Source organism: Lithobates pipiens, unplaced genomic scaffold, assembly GCF_037356315.1.
Source record: "Lithobates pipiens isolate NorthernLeopardFrog02 unplaced genomic scaffold, aLitPip1_a1.2 Scaffold_23, whole genome shotgun sequence".
NCBI classification, from domain to species: Eukaryota; Metazoa; Chordata; class Amphibia; order Anura; family Ranidae; genus Lithobates; species Lithobates pipiens.
In genome coordinates this window covers 74,833,507-74,848,614 of record NW_027507785.1, presented here as the reverse complement: position 1 = coordinate 74,848,614, position 15,108 = coordinate 74,833,507, and the positions used below count along the sequence as shown (strand labels likewise).

At 44.0% G+C, this 15,108-nt stretch overlaps 1 protein-coding gene across 1 annotated transcript in view; it reads left to right on the top strand.

Moving 5' to 3' along the window:
- The window catches only part of CFAP20DC (CFAP20 domain containing), a 490,970-nt gene that overhangs the window by 309,949 nt on the left and 165,913 nt on the right, over positions 1-15,108 (top strand). The window contains exon 14 of the mRNA XM_077451901.1: positions 2,861-3,235. Coding sequence (XP_077308027.1) covers positions 2,861-3,235 — 375 coding nt within the window. The remainder of the gene's footprint in view (positions 1-2,860; positions 3,236-15,108) is intronic.

Here is a 15,108-nt window from a genome sequence, read left to right as displayed (position 1 = left end):
TTGTCCGAACGGAATTCTCTACAAACGATCGGACAAAGTCCAATCGGATCATGTTGTCGGAAAATTATATAGCCCAGCTCTAAAACTTTGTCGGTCGGATATTCCGACGGAAACAGTCCGATGGAGCCCACACACGGTCGGATTATCCGACAACACGGTCCGATCGGACATTTTCCGTCGGAATGTCGACCGTGTGTACAAGGGCTTAGATCTAAGCACAGTCATTTAAAGAGTTCAGGATTTAGTAAAAAAAAAAGATACTCCCTTAGGCGATGCTGCATCTGTCCATTATCAGCTCTGCACTCTGAGATCTGAATAATCAAACACTGCTGATCGCTCAGTTCTCAACTTTCAGTGAGAAGAGGGGCAGGGACTGTCAGTCTCCAGCTACTCGCCCCCCCGGTCACTGGAGGACAGGGTTGTGGAGGGGGCGGTTTGCTGAGAGGCTGAGCCAGCTGCCAGTCCAGGGTTCCTTGGTGGACCCTGACCATATGGTTGGTATCTTTTCAGACTCTTGTTCGGCTCTGTGACGTCAGCCAACAGTGGGCTTCAGCCCGCTGTAAGCTGAACATGAGTCACAGCTTTGGCTTTATGTCTTCTTTAATTGTAGCTTACTAATCCTTAAATGTGGTGGCTGCATTCATTTTCTTTTTTTAGGCTTTTTTTTGGCCAGTAAAGCCCCATACACACTATCAGATTTTCTGCTTATCTTTTCCTTCAGATTTACCAAAACCATGTAGTGCAAGGGCCTGCTTGATTGCATACACATTGAAACTCCTAAGGTTTACCTCATATTATATGGTTTTGGTAAATCTGAAGGAAAAATAACAGCAGAAAATCTGATAGTGTGAATGAAACTAACACTTAGGCCGCGTACACACGGCGGATTGTCTGCCCAACTAAGTTCGGCAGACAATCCGACAGACAGTCCGTTCAAAATTAGCATGAACGGACTTGACCACACACGATGAGCAGACAGTCCGCTGAAAGCGTGCGTGATGACGTGTACAGCACGTACGACGGGACTAGAAAAACGACGTCCTATACACTGCAATGCAACCTTCGGCCGTGTAAATCCTTTCTGAGCATGCGCCATACTTAGTCCGTCCAACTTGCCTACACACGAGCGGACTGTCCGCTGAAACCAAGTTTGGACGGACAAAACCAAGTTTGAACGGACTGTCTTACGGAAATTCCGTAAGACTTTGTTCGTCAGACTGTCCGCTGAAAAAGTCCGCTGAAGCCCACACACGAGCGGATTGTCCGCTGAAACACTGTTCAGCGGACTAAGTTGGGCAGACAGTCCGCCCGTGTGTACGCGGCCTTAGGGTTTCTCAACTATGGATGCAGGAGCCATGGAGACACGTTTGGACAGAAGCATTGTCAGTCTGGGGAGAGGGTAGAGTTAGATGGACTAGTAGATTTAGATGGGTTTGACTAACAAACTAAAGCCAAACCCAACCTAACACTTTTTAAGCAGTTGTCACACTTGTACGACTCCAAAGTTGGCCGACTTTGGAGTTCAACTTTGGTGCAACTTTGATGCAACTTTATGCAACTTTGGACAGGTGCAACTTGGATACAACTTTGGCTTTGACAAGTGATAATGGAAAACTGTTGCATTGTATAACATTCAGGTATGACTTTTGAGGCAACTATTCAACTTTTGAGGGTTAATATTAAAGTCTGTGGCCCTCAAGTTGCATGAAAGTTGGACCAAAGTAGTGCATGAGTTGCTTTGAAATTTCTGCAACTTTAAGTCGCACATATATGAATGGTTTCCAATGGAAAACATTGGGGAACAACTTGTCATTCAAATTTGATGTCCAAAGTTTAATGACAAGTCGCACACGTGTGAATGGAGCCTAAGGCTTAAACCTCGCAAAAGCATTGGGATCACTTTTCACAGGCATTTGACAGGCGTTGAGGAGGGGATATGATGCCTCCTCACTGCCTGTTTTAACCCAATAATACAACACCAACACGCCACGCTGCACCTACGCCGCACACACTTTGCAAATTTTACCATTAATACGCTCTTTTTGACAATTGTTGTCCAACTTTCGGCCAACAAATGATGGATGGCAGGCTAGTAAATTTTCGGCAGACAACAGTTTGACATCAGATTTTCGTATGGTCAGTACACAAATTCATCACAAAAAAGTTGAAAGTACAACCACGCATGCTCAGAGTCAATGCTCACCCAACACGAAATTAGCAGAAGGGGCCCAAAGGGTGCCACTCAAGAGCTGAAATTCTTTGTAGTGCACCACTATGCTCGTGTTTGTTGCGTGACAATTGTGTACTATTAGTATGCAAGACAAGATCCTGGCACACGCCCTTAAGACAAAAAATAGACGCTCGGTTGGCCAACAATCGTACCGTGTGTACAAGGCTTTGCTGGCCGGAACACCAAGTGAAAAATTTTAATAGAATCATAATTAAATAAACAAATGCAAAAGAAAGGGTTGGTAAGCTACAAAATATATTTTTTTTTGGGGGGGGGGGGGGGGTTTAATACTACTTCAAATAATGAATTTTATGAATAGAAATTGCAGAGTGTACTGTATGTGCTTATATACTGTTACTGCTTATTTTATGTCAGGCAGACTTTTAATGTTATTAATAGGTCACCTTTACTTCCAAGAGTTTTCCACTTCTGAAAAGAAATTGTGGACACAACAAAGCTAATTTTTTACATTCCCCCAAAGTCTCACTTACACACATATGCAGCCCATCTCTAACAGAATTCATGAATATTTCAGACAAGTTGTTATATCCTGTTTTCATGTTCTTTGCAATAAAATATTGAACACGGAATGTGATAAAGTCATATGTTTATTCATTTTCCTATAAACAGGAGGCAGACATCTTCAAATGGACCTCCAGCCCTAAAACAGATCAAAGATTGACAGATCATTATGAGTCTCCTAGCCCAGTAGAGGTTCATAGCAGAAGTTCCGAAGGTCCATCTCTCCTTCCTTCTTCCATCAAGGGTTCCATTTCAAATACCTCATCTACAGATGCCAAAATCGGAGACTTCAGCAGTCAAAGACAACTGATACCAATCCGTAGCTTGTCCCCCAGTGGAAGTAGAAATGAATCCTCTAAGGAAAATTCAGTTCTTTCGAAAATTCAACAATTTGTATCAGATAACAAGCTAAGAACTTCAATGAGCAAGAAATCCCTGAAGGAAATCCCAAAGGAAGATAGGAGGATGACAGATGAGGCATCAGTAAGTGAATTCAGACATGTTACTTTATGCTCGGTTTCCTTGGCTTAGTGCAAGGATCCAATATTGACGGTTCCTAAAGGGAAACTAAAATGTTTTAGGTCCATGGTATTTATATATTTTTAATATTTACTAAAGATACCCTGTCAGTAAAAAAAATCCTAATATAAATTCCTTGCAATAGAAGAGGCATTATACTCACCTCCCCACAACACATCACACCTTTCCTTCATTCCAGTGCTGCAGCCTCCATCAGACACTGATGGGTTGGAGGGGGGAGGGGTCTGAGTATAACAGCTATAATTAACAGAAATATTATGCTACCAAAATTAATGTGTGCTGTAAATTGCCTTTAGTATTGCTCCTGTTTCTTTTTTCTGGCGGCTACCATTTCGTTGAATGCCAGAGCAGTCACTTCCTTACTGAAGACTTTTACCCTCTTCCAAGTCTCAAAAAACGATATGTCACTTTTTACATATGTATGTCTTGGCTCAGGGGAAGACTGACAGAAGCTTTACAGTGCTCAGTCTCATAGGGCTAGGGCTGCCTCTGCTGAGTGAGAAAGGGGATATAAACTTACAAGGATAGAGTCTGATCTTAACTCTTTTGTGTCTTCCTGGCAGCAGAGTTGGTCCTGTCCCCCCTCCTTCTTTTTTTGTCTTTATTCTGAATCTGTGTTCCCCGGTACGGGGGCGTAAAGGGCTTATGCTCTGGACAGCACCATTTCCTGGAGGAAGGGGGGCGCTGGATAAGTGCCGGCAGTGTGCTGTACACACTGGCCATGCTATATAGATAATAGCTGAAGTATGTGCCGAGTGCTCTCATGCAAGACCAACTCGCCCTTCACTTCCCTGTCAGACGAGTAATCTCCGCCTGACAGGAGCTTCCTAGTCCTGGCTGGTGTGACATCACTGAGAGGCTGGCCAGGAGGTGGGATGGTAAAGGAGAATCCACCCATTGCCCTCTATTGATCAGCGGATGTAAGCGGACATGTGTCTGTTGACACCTGCTGACATCCAATCCTATCCCCATCCATCTGGCGAATCAGGTGACAGTTGGATGTAAACAGACAGGCAGTCTGTTGACATCAGACCTGTCATCTGCTTGCATAGCAGGGATCAGCGGAGCAGGCGGATCTGCTGGCGGAGTCTGCCAGTGTGAATGAACCCTTGGGCTATATTTCTCTAACTGGTGCTCCACACAGAAATAGATGAACTAAAAACAATGAGGGGAGCATATCTCTTCTCTGACTTATGCTGGTCAATCACTTGTAGACGTCAAACAGTTTCTTCCATCAAAGCTAAAAAATTGACAAATTGCCTCTGCCAACTATTATAATCTGACAGGCAGCTCCAATGGCTGTTCAGGAGATCTGAGGGAAGATAATGGTTGCTTCCCCAAGCCTCAACACTCATCACATGTTACAATCTAAATGTACAATCTCCTTGGGATCTAAAATATATGTAATGAATGGGCCTGTCTGGATGAATACAAACAGATTGAATAGGCTAGGTAGGTCCACATACTACATAGTTTAGGTAAACTTATATTAGACTGTACAAACATTGCACAGTCAGACTTAAATTGATCCTCATACTGGTATGTTAATTTTGTGAATTGAGCCTGATAGAGCTCTTACCCATCCAAGGAGTTTGACACAAATGTAGCACTGACCCCCGAAGGAGCGTCTGGTTTTATTGGGCTTACCGGTACCTTCTGCACCTTGTATACGTCTAGGGGTTTCCCGTGGTAGATGGCCCAAGGACTATAGAGACTGACGACAGATCTGCTTAAAGGGATTTTTATTTGCTAAGAACGTAGTTAAACAACAGTCTCTCAGTATAGGATCAGAGGGTTTAGGTGGAAAGTCCAGGTAGTCTTAGTGTAAAAAACGGTATGAAAGAACTCTCTTACTTTGAATACATCCAGAGAATAGCCATTCACAGCTTTCACCAACCGAGCAGCCAACAGGGTGCATGAGTCAGGAACAAGTCTCTGCCACAGACTTTGTTATAGAACACGTAGGAATAAATCTCTGCCACAGACTTTGTTATAGAACACGTAGGAATAAGTCTCTGCCACAGACTTTGTTATAGAACAGGAACAAGGAAACTTGAATACTTGTAGAACACTCATGTGGTACCAGTATCTTGCAGTTGGTCCAGCAATACCGCACAAGATTGGATTCACTTAGGTCCTTCAACTTTACCAGGCTTTTTTTGAGAAGCCAACCCTTGCGTGGCCTTCTCCCAAAGAGTCCTTCCCTGGATAACCTTGTAGTTACTGGGCCTCTCCACAACTTTAAATGGCACCGGACCACCCCCGAATCCTTCCTTAAGTTTCCTTGCCTCGGGCTAGCCAGCCCCGAGACATAAAGTTGGGTGGATCCACACCCCAGGCCATAGGCAACCTGGGGGCTGGTCAGGAGGACCAGGACCATATAGTCAGAACATACTTCTGGACCGGAACCCCAAAACACGTGACATTCGCATCTTAAGTACCCACTCCCAGAAAGCACAGCAAGAGTGACATTCCCACTGGGCTGACTCAGAGAGAAAGTAAACTTAAAGCACCCAACCAGACTGTGTTACCATGCCTGCCAGAAGTGACAGTGCCCCCCGTGGCCAGGCAGAACACCCTGTAGTCTAGTCAGACAAAGTACAAAGTACAATGTACATTCACCGGCCACTTTTATTAGGTACACCTTGCTAGTACCAGATTGGACCCCCTGTTTGCCTTCAGGACGGCCTTAATTCTTCATGGCATAGATTCAACAAGGTGTTGGAAACATTCCTCAGAGATTTTGGGTCATATTGACATGATAGAATCTCGCAATTGCTGCAGTTTTGTCAGCTGTACATCCATTATATGAACTTCCCGTTACACCACATCCCAAAGGTGCTCTATTGGATTGAGTGGATAAAAGACAATCCGCAACTCCATACATGCTCTTTAAATCAGCCCAAATGTATTGTATATCCATAAAGATAAAAGTACAGCAGAGGTAGATGCGTTTCAGCCGTAACGGATCCTTGTTCACAACCTCAATTGGATTGAGTGACTGTGGAGGCCATCAGAGTACAGTGAGCTCATTGTCATGTCCAAGAAACCAGTGGTGAGATGATTTGAGCTTTGTGACATGGTGCATTATTCTGCTGGAAGGAGCCATCAGAAGATGGGTACACTGTAGTCAAAAAGGGGATGGACATGGTGAGCAACAAGGAAACAAAAAATTACAAAGGGGATATTGATAAACACTAAGTAGTCATAGCGGATACCCCAGCATAACTAAAAAATTGAGAAAAGTGGCAACTTCCGGAATCGCTGAGATAGGGAAAAATTGTAAAAGGGGCTTTATGGACTTTATAGGCACTAGGGAAAAGGACAAATATTCAATTGAAAAAGTTTTTTATTATTACAAATAAAGCAATACAAAATTACATTAAAAACACACATAGAAGAATATACTTCAATAGGGCCATACTCAGCATAACACATCGGTACACAATGATTAAATGATACAGATACTTGACAAATTAGCCATAATTATGTTACAGATTAGGGCTTAATAAATAAAATTTCTTTCATTGGAGATGCATGGCCAAAGTAATAAGTATTCGAAGGGCTCGAGCAAATATATAAAGGTTGTACTTTTTGGAGGTCAGAGGCAAAGATACTAGTTTATACTCCAAAAACACAAAATAGCTTGTATTGAAATGCAGACAGAGAGGTGGTAATCAATCAAACTCTCTAAGGCACAATTTTCCAAGGGGGATGCACAGGTGTATTCAAGGATAGACACAGGCAAGCATAGCCAAGGTTTTCAAGCCTTATTATAGAGGATATCTTAAGATGTCTTGAGTAGTCAGATGCAGTCAATTCAAACCGGCATAGGTGCAGAGATGTAGCAGCGTGTGCATAGTCCACATTGTGTGCATAGTCCCACATTGTGGACTATGCACACGTTGCTACATCTCTGTACCTATGCCGCAACGATGACGTCACTCCCGCGCATGCGCAAGGGAGCCGACACTCGCGGCATATCGCCGCGATCTGCGCCGTAGACAGAGGTGGCTGTCTTCAGGTAAATATCTCCTAAACCGTATAGGTTTAGGACATATTTCTTGGACCTACAGGTAAGCCTTAATCTAGGCTTACCTGTAGGTCAAAGTGGTTTGTAAGGGTTTACAACCACTTTAAGCTGTCCATACACACTATACAGCACATATGAATAAATCTTCCACTGCTTCACCACCAGCTGTCAACATAGCCAAACAGGAGCTGGATCTCTTCGGATACAGCGATTGTTCTGCCGACCATTTTCCACTCAGGTCTTTTGATTTTTCAGTCGATGGATGACCAGCAGGAGGGTAGCGATAGGGCCATCCACTGAGCAAATTTCGACTGGTTCACTAGGAACTGGATGAAATATGCAGAGTGTATGGCCAGCTTAAGACAAAACATGGGGTTAGATACGCTTTACGCAAAAGGGATCTCTGTGAATAATCTTAGCAACCACTTAAGCTATGAAAATAATCAATTTTGTTGTGTACATGTTTACATACATCTCATGCTCTTTTATTTTGAAGGTCTTCATCATTCAGTGACCTTGAGTTGGCTGAGAGCTCTCCTATAACAAAGCTAAAAGCCCCATAACAACATATCCATCTCTTGTCTGCCCCACGCTAATGTTCGCAATGGACAGCTTTGTATCCACTTTCTATGTTAGCCATTAGAACTTTTCTATTATAAGCATTAACAGAAAAAGGGTTTTATGAAAACAATACTCATCATAACAAATAAAGCTTGTGGTTTATTCACAATGCTCCTCGGAAGTGGAAATGCTACCATAACATTAGGTGATAGATGGTGAGCAAGAATTACCTGCCTACAAAATTATTGTTTCAGCAAGTCTTTAGCCACCATAAGCCTTCCCATCTCTTCAAGTATATATCATAGACAACTGTGAGTATAAACTTTTGGGTTTGTTTTACGCCTGCCTTTCATAGTGTTATGCTGAACAACATAGCCACCCCCATTCTATATGGGCAACCTGCCATTGATAACACAAAGGCTCCAGTCACACTTTGTGATTTGGAATCACAGGCAGAATTGCACATTTGGGTGCCATAAATCTTAAATGGTGCTGCAAACGCAATATGATTCTGCCATGATTGTCGCTCATCAGGATCGCCTGGCAAAATCCCGGCAAAATGCTCTTTTAAAAATTGCATGTAGCCATAAAAGGAGCAGGAGCTTCTTTTTGGTTGTGACAAACACACGTAGGGCAGGCCAATCAATTGAATAGGCTGGCACTATGCGACACGCAAAATTGTGTGCAAATTGCTCTTTGAAAATCAAATAGCGGGAACGAATGTGATATGGGGCCTAACAGGGTATATCATTACTGAGGCCTTGGTTTTCTTTCTGGGTTTATGCCCTCCAGCCACTTGGATGGTTGGACCACAATGACGTCACTGCACAGAGCAGGGGCTGTAAATGTGGTCTGAGCCGTGCATAGGTGGTTCACATTACATTAAAAACTAATTTTTGCAGCACTAAAAATGTTCATTCAGTATGTGCAGAATGTGTACAAATGAAAAAGTAAACAAACGAAAGTCCAATTGCAGTGCATGTGATAACAATGGTAGTCCCAATTCAGTAATGCATACACCACCATGTAATGGGGGAATATATATTTTCAAAAAGAATACAGATTCATCACATGGACCATCACCAGTATAAAAAATGGACTCTTACCAGATTCAATGGACTCTATTACGGAGACAGATTAGCCTGCAACAAGTATCCTATCACAGTATGCTGGATCCATATGGTCAGTGCCTGACCTCACAAATGTGCTTCTGGAAGAATGGTCCAACATTTCCCTAGACACACTCCTAAACCTTGTGGACAACCTTCCCAGAAGAGTTGAAGCTGTTCTAGCTGCAAAGGGTGGACCAACTCAATATTGAACCCTACGGACTAAGACTGGGATGCCATTAAAATTCATGTGTGTGTAAAGGCAGGCGTCCCATTACTTTTAGTAATATAGTGTATATTGCAACAGTATTACCAATGATGAAACGGCCATTGTTGTAAACATTTGGGTATGTGACATCATTGGTAGGAAGGTTACATGTGTATACAAGTATACCTGGGACACAGTGTTTTTTTATTTTAACACTAAAGCCTTGTACACACGGTCGGAGAATCCGTCGGAATGTGTCCTATCGGACCGTGTCGTCGGATAATCCGACTGTGTGTGGTATGCATCGGACTGATTCCATCCGAATATCCGTCGGACCCAATTTTCCAACATGATGGAAATATTTCCCGACCAACTGGTTCGATCGGACATACTCCGATCATGTGTAGCAAATTTTGATCGGACCAAGTGCCACGCATGCTCAGATCAAATTCCTACATTAAAGCTATTGGTTACTAGCCTGAATGTAGTCCCATCGTAACAAAATAACGTCATCACGTTACGAACAATCAGATTTTCCGACAACTTTGTCCGACCGTGTGTGTATGCAACACAAGTTTCGGACAAAATCCGTCGGAATTTTGTTGTCGGAATGTCCGACCGTGTGTACAAGGGCTAAAAGGTGCATAATGAGAGAATGATGTTGTTTGTTGCAGGGTAGATAAATGCATTTTCAGAAGGTGATCTCCTAATGGGGACACTAGTTCTGGTAAACGCTTTGGAGAGATCTCCCCTCACTTACTGTTGTGTACCCAGGACAGGGCATGAAGACTGAAGAGAAATCTCCTCAATGGGATACACACAGCAAAATCATCACGTTCTGAAAGATCGGATTTCTCAACAACTTAGTCCGACCGTGTGTATGCAACAGTTTCAGACACAATCCGTCGGACTAAATCTGACGGACAAAATCCGACGGATTTGGTTGGCAGAATCTCTGACCGTGTGTACAGGGGCTAAGACTGTTAATGTGAATATTTGTCAGCATGCTATATTCCATACAGCAAGCTGTCTGTAATTTGTCCTTAGGACCCATTCAAACCACATGCATTCGAATTCATTAATCAACCCAGGCCCAATGCAATGACAAACTGAAATCCCTTGTTCCCAATAGGTGCTGCAATGCTGTGCACAGAGTAAAAATGAAACATGTTGTATATATCCTCTTTAATAATTATTATGTTCCCTTTTTAGATTGTGCTGTCAACACTTAATAGTGTCTCATAAAAGCGATTTGGGTGGTTATAAAGCCACCCGGTCACTTCTACATGTACAATAATGTGCAAAGCACGGGTTACTTTAGGGATCTCATACTCTTCTGTCCCCATAAAAAGAACCTGTCAACTGCATTATGCTATCACATTTTAACCACTTTAAGACCGGACCATTTTGCTGGTAAATGACCAGAGGTCTTTTTACACTTTGGCACTGCGCTGCTTTAACTGGTAATTGCGCGGTCATGCAATGTTGTACCCAAACAAAATTTGCGTCCTTTTCTTCCCACAAATAGAGCTTTCTTTTGATGGTATTTGATTGCCTCTGCGATTTTTATTTTTTGCGATATAAACGTAAAAAGACCGCAAATTTTGAAAAAAAATGATATTTTCTACTTTTTGTTATTAGAAAAATCCAATAAACTCAATTTTAGTCATACATTTAGGCCAAAATGTATTCAGCCACATGTCTTTGGTAAAAAAAAAGTCAATAATTGTATATTTATTGGTTTGCGCAAAAGTTGTCACATCTACAAACTAAGGTACGTTTTCTGGAATTTACGCAGCTTTTAGTTTACGACTGCCTATCTCATTTCTTGAGGTGCTAAAATGGCAGGGCAGTACAAAACCCCCCCAAATGACCCCATTTTGGAAAGTAGACCCCCTAAGGAAATTGATAAGAGGCATGTTGAGCCCATTGAATATTTTATTTTTTTGCCTCAAGCGATTGAATAATGACAAAAAAAAAATTTTTTTTTTTTTTTTACACAAAGTTGTCACTAAATGATATATTGCTCACACATGCTATGGGCGTATGTGAAATGACACCCCAAAATAAATTCTGCTGCTTCTCCTGAGTACGGGGATACCACATATGTGGGACTTTTTGGGAGCCTAGCCGCGTACGGGGCCCCGAAAACCAAGCACCGCCTTCAGGCTTTCTAAGGGCGTAAATTTTTGAGTTCACTTCTCACTACCTATTACAGTTTTGAAGGCCATAAAATGCCAAGATGGCACAAAACCCCCACAAATGACCCCATTTTAGAAAGTAGACACCCCAAGCTATTTGCTGAGAGGCATGTTGAGTTCATGGAATATTTTATATTTTGCCACAAGTTGCGGGAAAATTACAAACTTTTTTTTTTTTTTTTTTTTTTTCACAAAGTTGTCACTAAATGATATATTGCTCACACATGCCATGGGCATATGTGAAATGACACCCCAAAATAAATTCTGCTGCTTCTCCTGAGTACGGGGATACCACATATGTGGGACTTTTTGGGAGCCTAGCCGCGTACGGGGCCCCGAAAACCAAGCACCGCCTTCAGGCTTTCTAAGGGCGTAAATATTTGACTTCACTCCTCACTACCTATTACAGTTTTGAAGGCCATAAAATGCCAAGATGGCACAAAACCCCCACAAATGACCCCATTTTAGAAAGTAGACACCCCAAGCTATTTGCTGAGAGGCATGTTGAGTCCATGGAATATTTTATATTTTGCCACAAGTTGCGGGAAAATTACAAACTTTTTTTTTTTTTTTTTTTTTTTCACAAAGTTGTCACTAAATGATATATTGCTCACGCATGCCATGGGCATATGTGAAATGACACCCCAAAATAAATTCTGCTGCTTCTCCTGAGTACGGGGATACCACATATGTGGGACTTTTTGGGAGCCTAGCCGCGTACGGGGCCCCGAAAACCAAGCACCGCCTTCAGGCTTTCTAAGGGCGTTACAGTTTTGAAGGCCATAAAATGCCAAGATGGCACAAACCCCCCCCAAATGACCCCATTTTGGAAAGTAGACACCCCTAAATTTAGGGGTACACTAGTGAGACTAGGTAATAAATGGCGGGTGCCCTGAAACTATAAAAAAATAACTAACCAACCAGCGTCACCTGTAACAGTTATATGGTGATCACTGGTGAAAGGGTTAACTAGGGGGCAATCAGGGGGCTTTATGCGGTAGTATATGGGGGTCCCTGGCGCTATAAAAAGCTGCGGCGAACCTAAATACCTACTTGCCTAACTAGCGTCACCTGTGACACTAATACAGCGATCAGAAAAACGATCGCTTATTAGGCTGGGTTCACACTGGAGCGATGCGGGAACGCCACGAATGCGCGGCGGGTTCCCGCATCGCATGCCTCCCGGCGGCAGTTCACACTGCCCTATGCGAACTGCTGGGAGTGTCAGTGAAATGTTACTGACACCCCCAGATCAGTTCGCATATCGCAGTGCGATCTGAAAACTCGGATCGCATGGTGTGAACACCCATGCGATCCGATTCTGCTGCGGGCCAAAAAAAGGGTCCCGTGCGAATTTGCGGCGGGTGCGGCGGGTGCGGCGAATGGCTGAACTCGAATCGCACAGAGATCGGATGTGATTTGCACTGCAGTGCGGTGCGAATCACATCCGTTCTCAAACCGCTGCAATCTGAACCCAGCCTTAGTGACACTGGCGACGGGGGGTGATCACGGGGTTAAACCTTTATTGGGGGGGTTAGGGGGGTACCTTAGAACTAAAGGGGGCTAACCCTAACTGCCCTAACAGTTATTAGTCACAAATGACACCCGCCGGGTGATCAGGGGTTAAACCTTTATTAGGTAATAAATGGCGGGTGCCCTGAAACTATAAAAAAATAACTAACCAACCAGCGTCACCTGTAACAGTTATATGGTGATCACTGGTGAAAGGGTTAACTAGGGGGCAATCAGGGGGCTTTATGCGGTAGTATATGGGGGTCCCTGGCGCTATAAAAAGCTGCGGCGAACCTAAATACCTACCTGCCTAACTAGCGTCACCTGTGACACTAATACGGCGATCAGAAAAATGATCGCTTATTAGGCTGGGTTCACACTGGAGCGATGCGGAAACGCCGCGAATCCGCGGCGGGTTCCCGCATCGCATGCCTCCCGGCGGCAGTTCACACTGCCCTATGCGAACTGCTGGGAGTGTCAGTGAAATGTTACTGACACCCCCAGATCAGTTCGCATATCGCAGTGCGATCTGCAAACTCGGATCGCATGGTGTGAACACCCATGCGATCCGATTCTGCTGCGGGCCAAAAAAAGGGTCCCGTGCGAATTTGCGGCGGGTGCGGCGGGTGTGGCGGGTGCGGCGGGTGCGGCGAATGGCTGAACTCGAATCGCACAGAGATCGGATGTGATTTGCACTGCAGTGCGGTGCGAATCACATTCGTTCTCATAAACCGCTGCAATGTGAACCCAGCCTTAGTGACACTGGCGACGGGGGGTGATCACGGGGTTAAACCTTTATTGGGGGGGTTAGGGGGGTACATTAGAACTAAAGGGGGCTAACTCTAACTGCCCTAACAGTTATTACAGTCACAAATGACACCAATGCAAAAAAAAAAAAAAAAAAAAAAAAAATGACATTGGTGTCACTGTGACTGGGGGGCAGGGGTAATTGGGGGGGTGATCGGGGGGTAAAGGGGGGGTGTGAGTGTGCCTGGCATGTTCTACTGTGTGTGTAGAGTGTTGGTGCAACTCACCGATCCGCTCTCCTCCGTGTCGGAACGGAAAATACCGACACGGAGGAGAGAATACATCACTTCCTCTCCTGTGTTTACATTACAGGAGAGGAAGTGATGTCACGGGGGATTTCCATTTGTCGAGAGCGATCGCGAGGGGGTGGCCATGAATGAATGGCCGTCCCCTCATCCCTGATCTCTCCCGAACGAATGCCGACCGCCGCAGGCACCGGGGGGGGGCCCGATCGGGCCCCCCACCCGCGGGCAGGCATGGACTTATATATACGCCAATATGCCTGCCCGTGCCATTCTGCCGACGTATATCGTCGTGCGGCGGTCGGCAAGTGGTTAAACAGAAAGGTTTAACAACCCCGAAAAAATGTTAAAAGCCCCTTGCGCCCACATACACACACTTATAAATGCAAATGCATGCTTCGGGTGCGCGCGTGTAAGAAAACAACAAATACGCCACATATATTAGGTATCGCTGCACATGCCAGCGTAAGAGCAATAATTCTAGGGCCATCTGTTCACTGTTAAGTCTAAGCTAATGACTTGTAATGCCCCATACACACGGTCAGACTTTCCAACATAAAATGTGCGATCGGAGCTTGTTGTCGGAAATTCCAATTGTGTATACACAATTCCGAAGCACAAAGTGCCACGCTCGGAATCAAGAAGAAGAGCTGCACTGGCTATTGAACTTCAATTTTCTTGGCTCGTCGTACATCACCACATTCTTGACGTTCGGAAATTCCGACAACTTTGTGTGACCGTGTGTATGCAAGACAAGTTTGAGCCAACATGGTCGGAAAAAAATCCATGGATTTTGTTGTCGGAATGTCCGATCAATGTCCGATCGTGTGTATGGGGCATAAAGGCTTTTTGAGCATTGCCTATAGACAATTTTGGGCACCAAAGTTTTCTGGCACCAAAGTTTTCTTTGGAAAAAATATAACATATAGGGGGAAGATTTATTAAAATTGGTGCAGACAGAACTGGTATAACTGCCCTTGGTAACCAATCACCTTCTAGGTTTTATTGTCAAAGCTTAACTGAACAAGCTGACATTAAAAGCTGATTGGTTACCCACTTGCCGACTGCCTAACTGGAAAAATACATCATGACATTTAATACCAGAGTTATGGCTGCAGCTAGATGCCATAACCCTGGTATTCA